At 28.3% G+C, this 21,004-nt stretch overlaps 1 protein-coding gene across 1 annotated transcript in view; it reads left to right on the top strand.

Annotated features, from left to right (window-relative positions):
* Nucleotides 1-21,004, top strand: part of slo (calcium-activated potassium channel slo) — a 537,563-nt gene that overhangs the window by 314,105 nt on the left and 202,454 nt on the right. The window contains exons 10-11 of the mRNA XM_075360629.1: nucleotides 15,027-15,179; nucleotides 18,246-18,401. Of these exons, the coding sequence (XP_075216744.1) occupies nucleotides 15,027-15,179; nucleotides 18,246-18,401 (309 nt within the window). The remainder of the gene's footprint in view (nucleotides 1-15,026; nucleotides 15,180-18,245; nucleotides 18,402-21,004) is intronic.

The following is a 21,004-nucleotide window of genomic DNA, read 5'->3' as shown; positions in this document are numbered from 1 at the left end:
ATAAAAATATTTACAACAATCAGTGTTTAACCAATAAAACTTTTCTGATTATATGTAAAGTAGAAACAGTAAATTCATTATCTAGTTTTAGAAGTCATTAATAAATATAGATTTTAAAATATATTTATAATCATTAAATTTTTATAAAAATAACGACATTGAATGTAATAAATGACCATTCAGATCATAAAAATCAACTGTCTAGTTCTGCCTTTATTTGGAAAAAAACAGAATTAGTTAAACCAAAACATCTGATAAACTTGAATAAGATACATCTGTTTTGTTTAATCAGATGTTTTAATGCCCAGATAAACTTCAGTTCCAATTATGTAGGACTAAGAGGGTTATGTTATACTAATTTTGATATTAGGCCTAATTTTGACCTATGTAGGGCATCTACCAGTTTGTATGTGTTATCTACTTATGTTGTATGGTAATTAACCATTTATTTTTGGTGTTTATTTCATCTAGCTGGTTTACATTGGTAAACATCTATTATTTACTTTTATTTTATTTATTACACAGTAGTCAAAGTGAGAATAAAAAAAAAGAATAGTTATATATCTGTAATAAATCAAATAATATAACAAATACAAAAAAAAATAAAATTACAGTCAAAATTAATTTAGATAAACACTTACTCTAAACGTCGATTTCATATATATAGTCAAAAAAGTTTTTTGGAAACATCAAATTAAAATACAATTATTGTCATGAATATTATATTAATAAATAAAGAATACAAGCAATACAGACTTTATTTAAAAACCATGATGAAAATTCTAAAATTGAAATAAACGATATTTTTAACTAACACGTATTCTCTACTTTATAGAAAGTAAATAAAGCATTAATCCTGATTATTTTATTTTCGTCAAGCTGGCTTTAAGTATAATATCGTGGTTTTTTTGTTGTAATAACAAACTACTAATAGTTAAAAAAAATCCATAAATAATTACTAGAATAAGACCGGCCTAAGGCTTGCCGCGAATATGTTACATGGTTTACGTTTGATTAGATGTGATATTTTTAAATGTTTTTGCCAACTGTAACTAAATAAGGCTAATGAATTTAGCATACTAACATGAACAAAACTTTTACAACAAAAAAGCTTCAAAACCCTTAACATTTTTAGCTGTTTCTTGTATTGTGATTTTTTAACAGGGCTCTAACTGCAATATTTTCCTTTATTACCCACAAAAACAAACGTAATTTTAGATAAATCGTTCGTATAAAGAAGTATAAACCGTTCAACGAATGGATCGTTCGTGCGCTGCGCGCAGCTGCCCCGCTTCCAACTGAAATATAGAAATACTGGAATGGGCACTGCCTATGTCCAACGTGAGCGCAAAACGAACGTGAGACAGATTGATTTAGAGGTGTAGTTGTCATTGTCGCACAGTGCAGCGCATGCATATTGTACCTAACGTACCGTCCCTTCAGAAAGTGATTCCATTATACTTAATTGTAGTTAATATTAAGTTTAATCTATTAAGTAGTTAAATCTCATAATTCTATTTAATTAATAGAAAAATTTCAATGCTTATGAATATTAAATAAATGTTGAGTTAATCATTGTATCATATAAATGTTTTTATAAAAACTTTCTACAATAACTTGAATTATGAAAGATAACTTGTGATTTGTGATGAGAGAGATCGTCACAAACTTTTTGAACGGACTGTAGACAAAGAGAGGTATACCTCTAAACCAGCTATCTTTGTTGGCACGGATTTCTAACGCTAGTGTCCATTCCAGTATTTCTATATTTCAGTGCCGCTACGCGGCGCACCATATGGTACTCTCTGCGCCAATATCAGCTAAAATAAAAATGTGAGCATATACGTCAAACAAGCTAACCCACGCACCATCCTTTTTATGGGAAAGGATAAAGTTAAAAATACTTAATTATAACGTTTCGATTTTTAAATATAAAAATAACCCATCTTATAATTCAGATTGCAGTTACATTACAGTGTATGCATTGATCAACATCAAACATGTAATTGAACTTAAAAAAGAAACTGTAAAATTGATATACGTTAAAATAAAATTGCCCATTCTTTTAACTGAAATAAAAAAATTAAGTTATTAGAGCCAAACTTGGAAGTGAGGTAGAGAAGTTGAGTAAATATATAAAAATAAGTTAGAGAATTATAGAAAAATTAAATATAATGAATGAAAATTTTCTTGGTAATATATATCCTTGTTTAATAATGCATGATCCTATTTGCTTTTTTTATATTGGAAAACGTTTGTTATCTTTAGATCTGTTTCACTAGTGTAGAATATTGATCTCATACTACATTCTTATCAAAAGAAAATTAGTTGCATCTGCTATAATGGTCTGTTGTATTAAAAAAGTGATTGTTATATGTTTACTGGCTCATAAAAGATTGCTCGTCTTGATTAAAATTTTTTCTGAAGTATAGTTAATAGTGCTGATCCTTTTGTTTTTGTCAAACTGGTTCAAATTGCAATGCTTTTTTTATTGCATTATTATAAATCTTATATTACTTGTTTCAATATTTATGTATTACTATTTTTTTTATAAAATAGCATGATTTTATTTTTATTATTTTATATGTTTAATATGTGTATAGTATGTTTCACTGATGGTAAGTCAACCTGACTGTACTTGCCTCGTTCATATTATTTTACGTCTCTTAATTTGTAGGTTTGTATAAAAATACAAAGTTAATTGCTTGCATATTTTTTTTTAAACTTCTACTTGCACCTTTCATTGTGTTATCTATCTATTTTATATTCTCTTATTCATTAATTAAAAAATGAATATTTTTAAAATTAATTTGTTTCTTTTCAGTAATTCTCTTTTGCATATTTGATGTAATAAATATTAAAGAAAGTTTTAAAAAATTTAATAAAAAAAATTATGGCTATTTGTTTCTTTTTGTCTCTGAAATAATTTATTTCATTATTTTATTACATTAAATTTTATTTATTATGTATTAGCTTTGAATTTTACTCAAGTTCCAAATTTTTCTTTGATTTTTTAAAATGTACAATTTATACATGTACACCAAAATATAAAATAAATAATCAGGGCTAATTGTAACTGAATTTAGTTAAAATTATAGATTTATTATATATTTTTTTAACTTCCTTTGGATGAGGTTTAGTACCACTCAGTTGTTTATATCAGTAGTTTAATTATGTCATGGCCTGTTGTGTTTTTAAATAAAGCAATAGGAGTTTTGTGATAATTAAGAACTGAAGTTGAAAATTGATAACTTTTTATTAATGGGAGTATGAGAGTTTTAATGACATTAGAACGTTTTAGTATTGCACTGCACATTTGAAAAATTGTAATTTCACAGCCAGTCTTTTGGATTAACAAGGTGTTCAAAGTACTAAGATGATAAATATAATTCGCTAATTTGTAAACTTTGGGTTTAATCCATAGTTAGAGTGATATACAAAATCTATAACATGAGTTAGCCTAAGCTATTAACAAAAAATTATTGGCAACAGAGAATTAGATTGTGCATGTACAGTTGTTTCAGGTGGCTTCATTATGTAGCTATTGACTTTTTTTTAACAGCCTGTTGCTGTTAAATTTTCCATGTTAGTGTGTAATGATGGCTGAAATAATAAATTATCCCACCAGTTGTCTAACTGGTTAGTGATTTGATTTAATAATACAACAGCTTTTAATACAGTTAAAATTCATTAATCATTTTTGACATGAAACATCTTTAAAATAACACCAGATACCAGAATAGAAATTTGTAGTGTAACAAAAAGGTATACCATCCTGCTTTAATAACTCCCTACTGTTAGTCTCAGAGACATAAATGCAGTGTCATTTTATAACTTAGCTCGCCGATATGACTTTGAGTTTGCGTCAATGGTGAGCGGGTTGGCTGGGAGGGGGCACAGCAAGATCGGCCAAAACCGGTGCTCTCACTCATTTCCAGTCAGTGTAACTCACGACTTAGATGTGATAGCGCGGTGATTTGTTTGTTTGTGTTTAGAGTTTGTCGAGATAGATCGATTTAAGTAGTAATAAGTGCATTTTGGACAATATTTATTTGTAAAAAATTAAAGTAAACATGTAAAAAAATATAAAAATTAAATATGCCAGCCTCAACCCACGCAAAAGCCAGCCAGAAATATAAATTACGCATATCGTTGGAAAGGGGAGGTACAGGCCATGCACAGGTACAATGCAATGCAGGCCATGCAGGGGCAATGTACGGTGCCGAGTGAGCGAGCCTATCTCTGATTTTGGTTTAAATTGCCTATTATTACTTAATTCGTTCTTTCATTTTGATAATATGCTATCAATTTGATAGGTTGATTGTCATCTATAATGTTCTATTATTTATGCTTGCACCTCAAGATTAAGTATGCATTTTTCAGTTTGTAAAAGAAGTACAGTACCATGCAAATTAATTCAAACATGGATGTTATTTAATAAAAATTAACTTTATTAAGAAAAAAATCATCCTATACAATTTGCAAATATCTGATAGTGTGTCCTCCTTTATTAGTCATTTCAAGTACATGACTTGGCATCAATTCAGCAATTGTGCTACATATTATTTTGATTTCTTCATCATGAAATCGTACTGATACTATTACTTTAATGAGGTCAGTTTTTATGGTATAATTCATTTTTGAGTCATTGTATGAATAGTGCCAAAAGATTTTCAATTGGGTTTAAGTCTGAGAAGTTGCCTGGCCATGTGAGCACTTAAATGTTTTGTTCTCCAAAAATGTTTTCCACTTTTTTGGCAGTACGGTATGATACCAGATTTTGTTGAAAAACTCTGTTGCCTTGTGGAAATTTGTTTTGAAGTTGTGTCACAACTCTTTCCTTCAAAAATCTTGAAATATCCATTACTTTTCAACTTACCATGTACTGGAAGTAATGAAAAAGGCCTTCAAATGTGAAACAACCACAAAATATTTGTTTCAGTTTTGTTGATTGTTGGATATAAGCTGGTGAAGTATTTTCATCTGATGCTTTTCTGAAGTATGGAACCTTTGCTGCTCAACATAAAAATTTGACTTTTCGGAAAACACAACATTTTCCAGTCTTCTTTGGTCCAGTTGTCCGTGTGCTTTGTTGTGGTCCATGTGCTTTGGCCCACAATAGCCTTTTTTTTGCTTATTGCTGGTGTTAAAAGCTGCATTTGCTGGCTAATAAGCTTTCCGTCCAGCTGTAAAAAGTCGGCATCTAACAGTGGACATATATAGATCTGTTCCATTGGCTGATAATTCTCTATTAAATCCACAGCAGATAATTTTGGATCAAGTTTACTTTTGTTTACTAATAACCAATGCTGTGTTAGAGTAGTTTTTCTTTTATTGGCCACATTTGCCTTTCCTTTGAGGTGGAAAAAACAAATTCTTTAAATTGTTTTAATAATAGCATTGACTGTATCTAGTCCAACACCACAGTCAGAAGCTATTTGTTGTGTCATACTGGTATGCTCGGAAAGAGAAAAAATTTTAACTTTCTTGGATTTATGTCCATTATTATGTATTCATTACAAAAATATGAAAACAAGATTTTGTAATAAAAAATGAATTAAACTTTCACAAAATACAATTTTATGAAAATTGCTATAAACTCGCATTACAATTTACAATTAAAATTTAATTACAATATTTATATTACAATTTAAAGAATAAATGTGGTCAAATATTGTAGCCACAACATGGAAATCAAGAAAAAATTCCCTGTGTTCAGTTAGCCTGTGCTTTGGTCCATAAGAGCCTTTTTTTAACATTGGATTTAAAAGGCCAACGAGGCCTTTAATGCAATTTTACTCACAAAAGTAAAACCCTGGGTTAATTTATAGTTTATAAGAAAATTTAGTTTATCTGTCATGAGATAAAATTATTTTTTACAGCAAAGTGAATCATATTTCCTTGAAATTACTTAACAAAACCAAAAGTAATTAATCGCTTTGTTTAGTATTGGTAACACTTTATAGCAGTTATTATTATTATTATCTATTTAACATTTGAAATTCATTTTCCATATCTTAAAGATTTGTTTTAATAATTAATATCACGTAATTTGATCATTTTAAATGAAAAAAAGTTAATTTTTTATGTAAATATATTCTGAAACAGAGTAAAATTGCAAAACTGCCCATGGAGTTCACATTTTTTATTTTGAAAACACAGTAACTGCAATTTCAAAATTTAGTTTTACTATGTTTTTTATATTTAGCTGATTGAAATCTAGGTGATACAAAATATACAGTTTTTTTTTACCTAAATGAAATTTTTTTGACATTTTAATTGGCTAAATCAGTCAATTCATTATAAGTTTTTGTAGTAGATGAATTTTTCTGTAATACTAGTAAAGATGTATGTAAAATGTTTGAATTTGCAATTTCTGTTAGCTTTGTGGTATGATTAGTAGTAATTGATAATTTATGAAAATTATAACCTTGAACATTTTTTTATAAAATTAGTACTTATTAATTTATCTACTAATGTACAAGGATGTTTTGAAAAAAGTTGTCTTAGAAAAATAAAAATATATAAAGAAAGAGAATTACTGCAAAAAAAAAGTTTCTTACATTATACTCAGTTGTAATGTTGTATGTAGTGGCCTAGTAGCACCGAATATTGGTGTCGGGCTAATTTTTCTTTAAATGATGTGTTTTTATCTACTGTGGTGATTTTTTTTAAGTTTTAGTATTTTTAGAGAAAGAGGGTTTTGTTTTAGAGAACTCAAAAGTACAATTTTATAGGGCTGGTGTAAATTCAAAAAATTCAATTTTCCTCAAATACATGAAGCAAATTATGTTATATGTCGCTCTTTCCATATTTTAATTGCATTTATTGAACATGAAAACATGAACATGCTTAATTATCCTATTTGAAATGTTTGTATTGCACTTATTTAAAAAACAATTAAATTAATGCAATAATGATATATATCTGATTTTTATTCACAGTTACCTGTGTAACATGTGATATTTTGTTTGAATTCTTGAATTTTTCAGTAACAATATATTATTAATTTTTAATTTGTACAAATAGTTTTCAAATCCCAATGTTTTAATTCATCTTTTTTAATATAAAATTGAATTATGTTTGTAATGCTCAAGACATCTTGAGAACTTAAAATTTATTATTAATAAAAAGATTAAAATTATTCAATTTAAATCTTATAATTTGCTTAATAAAAGCAAACTTATGGAAGTACAGTAAAGAGAATAATCTCTAAATACACCATTAGGATTTTTTCAAGTTTTGTCGTAGTATACTTAAAAGTAGATCTGCAACTGATTAATTTTCTTTCAATGTACATTGGGCGCATAATTTATATTTTCCGTATTATGATGTTCTGTTGGTTAGTGGAACAGTTTTTATTTTTTTTAAATCTTTGTCGGTTAACAACAAGCCAAGGTTAGACTTGTTTCTGAATATGTAAAGTGTATTTAATTAATGTATTTGTATGATATGCTTAAACTACAATGATATTAAATTATAATCATTAAAACTCAGGCCAGACTTTTCAAGTTGTTTCACCGGTAATACTGTGAAAAAACACAAACAACTATTATTAAATTAATCAAGTAGAAAAATATTAACAGTTTTATGTTTTTATTAATTCTTTTTTGTTGTGAGTAACTGACTTTTTTTTTAATACAGTTTTTAGTAGATTTGTAGTGCAGCCAATATATATATATATATATATCTGTAATATCTGTACAAAATATATTTGTAATGTTTCATATTTGACTAACTTTTACTCCCTTGTACAAAGTAAATGGAGTATTGTGATTGCGAAAAATTTCGGTTTTCAGATTTCAACACAAATATCCATTTTGACCATTCCTGAATCCATTATGACTAGTTTGTGTATGTAAGTATATATCTCGCATAACTCAAAAACGATTAGCTATAGGATGTTGAAATTTTGGATTTAAGACTGTTGTATTATCTAGTTGTGTACCTCCCTTTTGATTGCAATCAACTGAACCAAAAGTGTCCAAAAAAGCCCAAAATCCAAAAGAATTTGGATTTTTGATTTTTTATTAACTGCTGTAATAAGCCTTCATTGAGAGCTTTTCAACAATATATTATAAGTGGTACTTATTTTCATTGGTTCCAGAGTATAGCCAAATAAAATTTAAATAATGAAATGAAATATTTGGATTTTACAAGGGAAGGCACATCAGTTCGAATCAGACTTCATCTCTTTTTTTTTAACTTGTTTTTTTTAAATTTAAATATATTGATTTATTAATAATTATTCACCTGTAACTGTAAAAAAGTTACAATAAATCATAATTATTCAATAATAATAATAAAAAAATCAGAAGTTATTAGTGAAATCAAATTTTATGTACTTTTGAAAATGTGTATATGTAATTTAATAGGAATTATTACATATGTGTATATGTAATAAATTTGGTGAAACATCTGGTTGTGTAATATTAATTTAAAATTACAATTTAGAATTGTATTATTTTTGGATTTTCTAGTTTAATTTCTGTTTAATTTTATTTAATTATTCTGGAATTTCTGTTTAATTTTATCTATATTAAAGTTAACTACAGAGTGACTGAAAAATAGCCCTCACAAGAACAACGTATATACTGAGGCATACATGCCCGATCTTTAATAAATTGTAAAAAATTTTATCTTTTAGTTCATTACTCCTCCGATATTGTCAAACGATATTCTCTCTAAGTTAGATTTGATCATCATTTTGTTTATTTTTCTTTTGTTACCAATCATTTAATCGCTCTTTGGGTTGATATAATTCTTCTAATCTTAATTTGTGTACACATTCTCTAGTTTCAGCAATTGTAACTGTCTACTTTATTAAAGAATTGGAGGATTGTATCTCACTTTAAATGAAATGCAGCAAAAAATGTGTATATGTAATTTAATAAGTGTTCAAGGAAGTTATGTGGTGTCCACATCAGATTTTTTATTTAATGTGTTGATGCTAATTTTACCAAAACTAAACAGTATGCTTTAGAATGCTGTATCTTGCTTATTTAATTGTTTTATCGAAATTGATACAAAGCTTAAAAAATGTATTAAAAATTAAATCAATTTTTTTTTCTATTCACTACAATATGTTTATTGAATATAAAAATTATAATAAATATTGTTAGTTTTATTGGAGTAGGAGTATAGATTTGTGTAGTTAATACATTAATTTGTTCCTTCTCTCAACTGTCCAGAAATTGAATTAATTCTTGAAGATATTGACTATTTTATTGTTTTGTTGTAATTAAATCTCACTTTGGTGTTGTATTAATAACAATGAAGGTTTGCATTTTCTAGTATAGCTTAACAATTTATTTCTGTTATAGACATTATCATAATATCATACATTACAGTGAAAGAAAGTTGTTTATTAAATGCAAAAAGAATCAAAAGCTTTAATGTGTTTACAAAGAATAGAGAGTTAAGTAGAGAGGTGTTAGGAGTGAGACAAGTGTAATTATGACTGAAAAAAAGATAGAAGGGAAATAGAAGAATGGTGTTCCAATAATAATAATAATACTTTTTCTTCAGAGATGTGAACTTAAAAAAATGAAAGCATAATTTACAAAAAGATTAACGAATTATTTGTGGTTTGTGTATAAATTGATAACAAAAGATTCACTGCTGAGCTTTATGGATTTTTGGTATCTTCAAGAAAAAGCAAAAACCTTTTGTGCAGTTCTGTGCAAGTAGACTGACTTTTCATTTCCAACGCCCTCACTATCTTGCAATCAGAAATGCACTGATTTTCAGAATGCAACACACTATATATGGTTGATTAACGAGTAGATCCTACACAGAAGCAATTCATACTGTGACTCTGCAAAAGCGTGTAAAAAGATAAACCACTGCACAATAATGTAATCTCAAATTGAGGTTATATTTCTGTTGTTGAACTTAAATTGATCATAATTCAAGAATGACGTAACCAATCTTCATCAAATTCTGCCATGAACAACTTCAGATATACTACTAAAGGATATCTAAATTTCAATTAAGTTGATTTAGTAGTTTTAGAGATTTTTAGCGACAAATGTTATACATAGGGCTACACATGTGTGTATATATATATATATATATATAAATAAAAGGAAACATATTTTAAGTGAATGGTATTTTCATACTCCTCATATCTCCCTTTTCTTTTTCAAAAAGTTGGTAAAAAGAAATCCTATTTTTCTTTACAGGAATAAAATTCTGTAATTTTTATATATATGTAGTTGAATTTTATTCTTTACAGCTAATGAATATATCCATACAAAATCTACAATAAAAATTATTAATCTTTGATTTACGTACACTCAAAATAAATAAAAAATTAAATTTATTTTATGTGTGCAACATCCATTTTGCTAATTTTTTTAGTAATTAGAAAATCTTCAGTATTGTATAGCAATAAAGGAATTATCAATAATTTATTTAAATTTAAAGTTTCTGCTGCAAATTTATCCTGAATTTATTAATTAACTTAATGTGTAAACTGACTGGACAGTGTGAAGGGCTGTGTGATGTGTATGTAGACAGCATCAACACATTCACTCCATATTGATCTATGACTTCATTTCTTTATTTTTGCTGTTAGAATTTAAAGCAAGCCTTCATTTTTTTGTACATAATTAACACAGTACACTGTAAATAAAAATTTAATACACACTATAATGATTTCAAAGAGTTAGAAAATTATTCTTTTAAAAGTAATAATAAAATTACACTGGTCAACAAAATTAATTTTTTGTTTGTTAAATGAGAGTAAATGTCTGATTCTTATAATATTTTCTTGTGTTGATTTCATATATGTTGTTAATAGATTTTTTTCTATCAGGCTCAGTTTTTTTTGTAACTGAAATTTCTTTTGAAACAAAAAATGTTTGGTGAATGTAATATGACACTATATTACATGCATTTTGTACTCAACTAAAATCTATTTATTTTGGATTTTCTGATGTAATTTTCTGTAGGTAGGTCTCTCTTTAGATTCCAACAGTAGTCAGCTAACATTTTTGGGTTCCATTTTCCGTAGTATGTTTCCATAGCAGATATCTCCTGGTGAAAGCGTTTTCCATGTTCATCACTGATAACGCTGAGACTGTTAGGGAAAAAATTCAAATGTGAATAGAAGAAATGGATTTTGAGTGACATGTTACACCCAATTTCTATGTAGTTTTGAAGGATTTAACTCACAAGTTCTCTGTAGTTACTGGCCATTTGGTTTCCAAGGAAGTTGTTTACCACATTTTGAAATGATTTCCATGCAGCGATTTCCATGTCATTCAAACATTCTTCAGACACTGGATCACTCATTAATTTTCTTATTTGTGGTCCAAAGAATATATCTTCCTTTAATCTAGCATCACTTACAATAGGGAATTTAGAAATCAAAACCTACACCATTACGATCCATTGCTTTAACAAAATTTTTGAATAAACATAGCTTAATGTGTAGTGACAGAAGATAAACTTTTTCTGGTTTTTCTAATACCTGACTAACAACATTCTTCTCTCAAAGTCAGTACCCCTCTCTTTGGCCACTGCTCTTTTATGTAATGGTTTTTCCTATCCCTGCTGTCCCACTTGCACAAAAAGCAACAGAACTTAGTATATCCAAGTTGCAATCCAAGTAAAAGTGTTGTTACTTTCAGATCTCTACAAATATGCCATAAATATTTCTCATTCTGAATCCTGCTGAATACAGGTTTCATATTTTCATAAGACTCCTTCATGTGGACAGTGTATGCTGATGGTATTGATGGGTATTTATTTCCAATGTGAAGTAGAACAGCTTTCAAACTAAGCTGTGACGAGTAAATAAAAAGTCGTCACTCATCAGGATAGTGCATATGTCCCAAAGCTTACAGTAAAGAGTCCGGATCATTACGGTGTAGTGTTTACTTTCTGAGAGAAGAAATGTTGAAATTCTGACTGTCTGTCACAGAAAGCACGTATTTTAGTGTTTGGTTGTAAAAGATGACATCCTTTCAGTCTTGATGGCAGTGATAAATCTTCCTCTGCTTGATTCTTTGATAAATTTAGATCATGAATCTGATCATTTAATTCTGATTGATTAATTAAATGGGGTTCAGTATATATATTTTCTAAAACGTTTGGATCTCTTTCTTCATCTCCTGATAAGTAAGCATAAGGTTTGACATCTTCATCCAAGTTCCATGTTTCTGGTGGTACTGAAATCGGAAGTTCTTTGCTATGTGGAACTAGCTGCATGGCAGAGGGAATATCAGGGTATTTAACAGTACGTCTAGTTTTAGCTGTTGTTCCAGTAACCTTTATTACACAAAAATAACAGTCAGTGGTGTGATCCTTCGGTCCTCTCCAAACCATTGGAATTGCAAATGGCATGTGACTAGATCCATTTAGCAACCAGTCAACAGTGTTACACAAGAAGCACAGCAAATATAAGGAGCCTAAGATTTGTTCACCTAATTTCATTCAAGATACAGTTCATAAGACTTTTTTATCATTGGAGTTATATTTCTTTTCTGATACTTCAAGGTTACCTCAGAAAAGCATTTATGATGATTAATGCAACTGCAGGACATCGTTAATACACTACAATAATAATATTTTTTAAAAAGAAACACTTTATAAACACACTAATTTAATAAACATACACTCATTTTACGGAACAACATATACACGCAAATATGAAAACTAGCATGTTATAACTAATATGTTAACTAGAATGTTATACACACAAGAACTCGCACTTGAATGAGAATTACAAATGTTTCTCTTAGTCTGCATGACAATTTATAAGTAAATATAATAATGATAGAAGTAACTAATGAGTGGTTGATATGTTTATAGTAAGATGAAAATAGGAAGAATGGGTTACATTCTTGTTAATTTTAATTAGTGTGTAAATAATAAATATGATGACTATGTCTAACAAATCAATGTGAAAACAATTAAGGGACTGTAATAAATAAACAAAAGCTATTTAGTTTATAAATAATATAATAAAATCCGTTCACAAAATGCTATGCTTGTGAAGTTCACGCTTGATACTACCTGAAAATAAGAATGGTAGTTACAAAAAAACTAAGCCTGATAGAAGAATTCTGATTTCATATTTGAAATCAGCATGTAAAATACTATAAGGATCAGTTATTCACTCTCATTTAACAAAATCATTGTTGATCACCTTTATTAATTACATATATATTATTAGTTTTGATGTAAAAGAGAGGGGTCTGAACTATAGAAGTTGTAAAAGTTTTATAGGGAATTGCTAATTTTTGAAAATATTTTTTGTTCTCCTGATGGCGCTATACTGAAAGTAGAAGAGTTTTGTTTTGTATGAGATTACTATAAATTGTTTGATTTTTATTTTTAGTTCCCTTGTAATCCTTACTCTTTCATCCCTTATTGCATTCTTTAAAATCTTGGCCTTTGATTGTAATACTGTTTGTCTTTGCATGAAAATGATTTATAGTTTGCGTATATTCCTGATGACCATTTACATTGATAATCGTTATTTTCTGTTAAAGAACTGATTTAAATAATTATCTTATCCTTACACTGTTCTCTGTATTTTGTTGTTTTTTTTGTAATTCAACTGATTTGGTTACCTTGGTGAAAGGTAATTATTTGATAAGCATGATATAAAAATCAGAATCAGGACTGCAATTTTAATTTCAGGTGATTTAGTGATAACGTTACTGTTATTCTTCTCTAAATGTCTTTGTCTTTTATTATTCTTGTAAACTCATTTACTTTATTATGTTTTTGGTAGTCTTCCTAATAAGATTAATGTCAAATTAGAACTGAAAGGAGTTATTTAAAAAACAGAATGGATTATTCTCCTGAAAACATGACTTAATTACTTACAAAGACATCCATTTTACTGGAAGGTAGATATAAAACTGAAATATGTTAGGAAGCTCAGATTATGAAAACAAGAATCTAGCAAGATTAAGAATGTTCTAATTTGTAATTTTTTTATCTTAATCTTATCTTTTTTTGCTGAAAAACTAAAACTGTTTCATTGTTCAACAACAGTAACCTAAATTTATGCTGTTATAAATAAATTATAGTTTAAGATTTCATATTTTGTCTAATTACAGTATTTCTGCATAGAACAACTTGTCTATGTATTTTAAAATAAAGCTATTTTTCTAGAGGATCACTTCTGACAGAAAGTATCTGTCTGTTGGAAAATGTTTCTATTTGAAAAGCACAAGAGCAAATAATGAAACAGTAATTATTTCCTTAGTTTTAGTGATGGTATTTAGACACTAAGTCAGTCTGTAAAGTTGGTGAGCAGTTTAACCTTGGCTTGATTACGTGTATGTAATATGATACATTACATTTTAAGAAAAATGTTATATTGACTAAAAATCATCTTTTAATTTCATTTATTAAGTGAAGTTGTGAATAAAAAATGGTGAGAAAACTTTATTTTTGAAAAAAAATAATGTGGGTGCAAAGGCTGTTTTTAATGATGATAATTTATTGGTAGTTATCAGGTTATTTTTTTTTTATTCTAGAAGTACTGAAATAACAGTAAAATCTAATTGTGTTGCACATATATACCCTCAATACTATTTTAATTTTTAGTTGTTCATTTATGGGTATCATTAAATTATATACCATAATGTTTGATAAGTAAATTAAAAATGTACCTTTAAATTCTATATCTCTCTATAATTCTTTTAATATTTTCATATTGTACTTTGTCAACAACATTATCAATAATTTTCGTTTTTAGTAAATAAGAAATATTTTAAAACTTGTTTTATTTAAGCATAGACAAAACTAACTTTTTTCAGCCGAGTTCAGTTTAGTACTTTATGCATTATTGGTTTTGCTGATAAAGTAGTAATGTACACTACAAAAGTATTTCAGCAAGAAATGTAGGGCAGTAGTCAGCAATTTAAAGATAAATGGTCTATATATCAACTTATTCCACCATAAGATATATTTTAATAAAATATTTATCAATCATGAATGAATAAAATAATTTTTTTAATTATCTTACATCAATTAGTAAAGTTTTTCTGATTTTTTTATAGGTTCATGAAGCAGATGCATGTTTAGTTTTAGCTAATAAATATTGTCAAGATCCGGATGCAGAAGATGCTGCTAATATAATGCGGGTTATTTCTATTAAGAATTATTCTGATGATATTAGAGTTATCATTCAACTTATGCAGTATCACAATAAGGTAAAATCTATTTTCAGTTTTAACATATACCTAGGTTAAATTTTTTCACTATTAACTAAATATCTGGTAATAATAAAAATACAAGTCACACTTTTTTCTCCTTAAAAGGGGATACTTATGTCAAAATTCTTGTAGTTCAGGGTCATAGAAAGATAGAGAGAAAGGGAGACATTTCTGATTGATTTTTTTTTACATATTGCTAGAACCCGAAAGACCTAGCAATTTGTAAGACAAAATATAGTGCAACTCAGCCAAATAATACATGTATTCTGATATAAATTTAAAAAAAAGAATTAACATTAAGAAAGGTTATAAAGTTAATCAGAATATGAAATATTGAAAAGGCTGAGAGAAAAATTTCAGTTTTGATTTTTAAAAAGGTAATCAAACAATACTTTATTAAATTATTAATTGTTGTGTAATATACTGAGTGGCGCACGAAATGATCAAACATTTGGTTTGTTAAAAAATATTTACTTGAATCGCAGTACAGAAAAGTAAAATACAATGTGTTTACTATAAACCTGAAGATGTTCTGCTTATCACATGTTTGATATGACTACCATAACGTCTAGCAACTTCTTCAACATTAACTCCTGTGTTGTTAATAACTCAATGACACATATCCTTGGTTATCTTGTTGCACGCCTCAATGATCAGTTCCATCACCTTACAAGGATGTTTAGATAAAATCTTTTCCTTTAGAAATCCCCAAAGAAAATAACCATACGGATTCAAATCAAATCAGGACTGTTCAGAACCAGTTCTGTCCCCAAGCAAAACGATTAGGAAATCGATTTTAAATGATATTTGCGTTAATGACATTTTGACTTTCATGCAGAAAGTCAAACAAACATTAGCAGGCTGTTCGCGCTTATTCTCAAATAATGAACCGTCTCTATTAATTTTTTTGTAAAAACTAGAGGTTTTGTTTTAATTGAGGACAACCACCAAGTTTGAAAATGTGCACGAAACCATCTTTGTGTAAGCACCACACTTTTTGTTTCACTAAAAAACAACACAACGTTTATGTGCTGTTCAACAATCAGTCTTCCTTTTGTCAGCCATTTTGGAACAATAAAAAAACAGTGCACTCGGAAAGAGAAGAAACTAATGTCCATTAACTGATGCCGTAAGGGAAGACACCCTTCATCTGGTAGTTTCAGTCGCCACACCACCCCTTCTGTAACTAGCTGTTATGGGCTTTGTTGGAGGTCATCTTAAGAACCTCGGCAAAAGGTATCTTTCAGCCTTGTGCTTGCCTCAGGATACCACTGATGTGAATACCACATGTAATGTTCCCGTTGGTGTACTATTAGGAAATGAACTCATTAAAACAAAACACATCTATGTCAAGTCTTTAACAAGACTGAGTGACATGAAGGAACTGAAATTAAAAAAGCAGCTACTCGACAGGTTAGAAGTTGAGTTCAACATGCAACCATAATATAACACAAAACAAAAAATAAAAATGAACTTAAAAATAAACTAAATAAACAAAACACCACAAAAAACATCAAACCTTATAACAGCAAAACTCGACACAGGAAAGACCAGGCGGAACCCTAAATTCCCTTGGCAATCCGCTTTATTGCCCAATTTCCAATGAAATTATCAACCCATTCGGCCTGGTTTTTCAAATTCTCCCAGAGATCTAATGTCAAGCTGACAAATAGTCTCCATGCGCTAGAGTTTGTATTCACACATAATTACATGGTATGCGTCATCTATTTGTCCACAATCTAGACACACGCCTGAATCCACAATACCTGAAGTAACTATACATTATTCACAGTTCACTATCAGTGCAGTGTCTCCTTTGTAATTGACAAATGGCAGAAGGCCACCAAAAGTTTATTAAATGCATTGGAGATGTCCAGGAAAATTCCCAGACATATTCCTCCTCGCTAACTTTTACTACATTCATCACATGGAGTATGGCGTCCTTGGTGTCCTTTCCGGGGCGAAATCCATACTGATTTTCCATTAATAAGGTTTGAGAGATCAGCCTCCCATTTATATGCAGGTACAGAACCTTTTTGAAGACCTTACCAATAACTGGCAGCAACGTCAAGGGCAGTGGGGTAGAGGAGGCAAGTAGAAGCAGCTTGATGGGAGGATCTGCTTTTAGATTTTACATATACTGTAGTACTTCGGTTATGTTTCAAAAAACAAATTTATACTGAAATAATTAAAGTTTATTCATGGCAATGATGAGTATATTCAGTGACACATTGACCTTGTAAGTTATATTAAAATCGTCTCTAGAATTTACATTATAAAATTGTTAAATATATAAGATTTACATTAATGTCTTTGAAAGCATTTTACCTTTTGTGAAGTGAATATAAAATCATGTTAAATGTTGGGATTTCATTCTTGGCACTTAATTTGAGATACCAAAACAATTTACTGTGTAAGTTTCTATATATTTTTTTGAAGTCTGTCTGCAGTTAAGGGGTGAATTCACATTTCTAATACAAAAAAATTCTTCTTAATTGCCATGGAATATAAAAAGGACCAAAATTTAATCAATCTAGTTTTTACTACTTTACTGAGCTGTTTTTTTCCCAAAACCTCTGACCCATAGATGTATGCAAGCCAGGTCTGCTCGTTTTATTGTCGTGATTTTAACTATAATAACGCTTTACGGATGCACACATTACTGAAGAGTGGGTAAGCACATGGAAAATGTGCTTAAATGTATTGAAGTTATCTTATAACTATGAATATATTCATTCTCTTTCCATTCTCTGATTATTTTTAGTGAGCTACTATCCACTTGATAGTGATAGCAATTATTACTATAGTAAGAAAACAGCAAGGACTGGAGGCAGAATAAGTTTCTGGTTGCTCAGTGTTCCTTAGTTCATCCCACTGTCTTCTATGTCCTTGATTTCTATTTTTTCATATAGTCTCACCAAGTGGCATAAGTCTTTTTTTTTTGGGCAATAACTGTTGTAACATAACTTTTATGTGATGCACCTGTGGATTGCTGTCATTGTATTTATAAATAAAGGATATCAATAAAAATAATTTACTTTGTTTTTATTTTTTTATTTACAGGCTTACTTATTAAACATTCCATCATGGGACTGGAAACAGGGTGATGATGTTATATGTTTAGCAGAGTTAAAATTAGGTTTTATAGCACAGAGTTGCCTTGCACCAGGATTTTCTACAATGATGGCAAATCTTTTTGCTATGAGATCCTTCAAAACGGTCAGTTTTTATATAAAATTAATTTTCCTTATTAATTAATATCAAGTATTATAGTTATTATTTTTATTCTCTATCAATTATGTTATTAATTTTAATGTAGTTATATTTTTAAAATAATTTTATATGCAGTTTTAATCAGCTATAACTGATAGTAGAGTATTATCATCTTTAAATTAAAAAAATTAATTAAATTAATTAACATGTTTGTTATTAATTTTTTAATACATGTTCTTACATTGTCTGATCAGACAGTTATTACTTTTTTGCTTATATTAAAACTGTGGAAGTGCTTGCTATAAAATTGAAGAGATTCTTTTTCAGCCTCAGTGGTATCATCATAAAAAAAATTGTTTATAATTTCTATAACCATCATTTATTGTGTTTAAATTAGAAAACTTTTTCAAAATTGGCTACAGTAAATTTTTTTGATAGGGAAACCTGCAATAAAATTTTACTTTTGTCTTAGCTAGTTTTCACCCAGTCTCTAAAGAAGTTTAAAGTGAAAGCTAACTCAGAAAAACTAGTTATTTTTTTAGCTTTCTCAATTAAAAATGTGTACTGTAACTGATTTTTTATATACTAAAACTGATTTTCTTTCAGTTGAAGTTTATAAGAATTTTATATACTAACTTGACAAATTATTCCAATTTTTTAGGTACATATTTTGCTGATTTGTTTGTCTTGATATCTAGTGATTATTTAAAATTATAAATTTTTTTTTTAATGTTTTGAGTCATCTGTTTAAAATCATGTTTATTAGAATGAATAATTTCTACTGAATTTCTTGTTATTATGTAGTGTCAATATTTCTGTTGATTTTCTTTGTTTTTATATACTGTTTGTGAATAACTACTTGATTACTTTTTAATTATGCTTTCAAAATATTGAATTAAGTATGTTAGTAATAAAACACATTTATATTTTACTTTTTTTAAATTTATTATGTTTTTGAAAAACCTATTATAATCGATTTCTTTATAGTGACAATTTTTCAGAAATCATCTTGGCTGTTTTATAATGCATTACTTTGTGCATTTGTTTCACAGTTCCTTAAATTATGTGATTACATGATTGTTCATAAAAAGTAATTTAGCATTTAAAATTTGAGACATCATTTTATTAATTACTATGGGTGCAATTTTAAATCAGAATTTGTGTTTTACTATACACATTTTGCTATACATAACTTTAAAGTTACTTACCAGTTTAAAGCATACAGACTTTATACTTGAAGAATAAAGGTTTTATTCTTTGAAATTTATCAATAAAAGAATTTTTTTAATTTTATAATTCATTGTTACAAAAAGTAAGCTCCTTACTTAAAAAAAATAATTTTTTATATTGTATTATTAGTTCTGTTCTTTAACTGTATTAATAATAAATATAATTTGTACATTTTTTTAGGCCTATTCACCGTTTATAAATTTATGAAAGTTCATAAATTTCACTTGTAGTTTGGCATAAAGTTGATTTTGGTCTGCAGCAGACCAAAATTATGCTAATTTATGGAAATAAAAATCCATGTGGTGTGTGACAGTTCTCTTGATACATGTTTTTGAACCATAAGACTGTTTAGTTTATATATATAATTCACCAAACACTCCTCAATATGCCACATTATCGGATTTCTTCAATTAGAAAGTATATTTAATTTTTGTCCACCAGTTTTTTAATTGGATGAACATGGCAAAATTCATTTTTGAATTTATTTTGATTCAATACAGTCTTTTACAGTCTAAGCCCCTACAGATGTTGTATTACTATCATTTGATAATAATCATAAACTTACTAACAGATTAACAAAGAAGTGAAATTAGTGAAAAATAATTTTGGTTTTTAGACGTCAACACAGATTTTGGTGTATATTAATTATTAATGCTAGGTGAGAGAATTACTTGCTTTTAAAACTGCCAATAAAAAACATTGCTCTTTAGTGTAGGATAATTAAAGAGCATGTGAGTGACAATTTTGTTTATAGTATTTTTATACTGCATAATTTTTTGTCAATTTTTTTATATTTATTTAAATTATATATATATATATATATATACATACATACATACAGACATACATACATATTAATAGCCTATCTCACTCACGGTAACATAAGGATTCCAACGTGGAACATGCATCTAAATTAGTTTAGTTGTTGAGCTGCTATGGAGGAACAAATATACATACATATATATACCCTACATACATTACTATCCTTTTTGGCAGTTGTATAAAAACACTAGTAAGACAACCAACTTCACATGTATGAAATACAGTTTTCCGAATTGTTCAGAATGAAGCGTTGAGATGACAGTTATTCAAAAACAACTCAAATTTATTTAAAGAAATAAATTTATGTACATATTTATGTAGCCTATGACACTCCTAGTAACGTCAGAATTCCAATGCGGGGCCATACATCTAAATCAGTTGAGTTGTTGAGCTGCTATGGTGGTACAAACATACATACACTCCTTTTTGGGCAGTTTTGTAATAAGAAGAAAATCTGGTGTGTGGCATTTTCTAAAAGAACACAAAATTGTATTTTGCTAATTATTATAGTTAGTGTTTATTAATCAAATAAAAGATGCATCAGTTTAGCTGGGCTT

The sequence above is a fragment of the Lycorma delicatula genome, chromosome 3 (assembly GCF_047948215.1).
Source record: "Lycorma delicatula isolate Av1 chromosome 3, ASM4794821v1, whole genome shotgun sequence".
In the NCBI taxonomy this organism is placed as follows: domain Eukaryota; kingdom Metazoa; phylum Arthropoda; class Insecta; order Hemiptera; family Fulgoridae; genus Lycorma; species Lycorma delicatula.
This window is presented reverse-complemented; position numbering and strand designations above follow the sequence as displayed.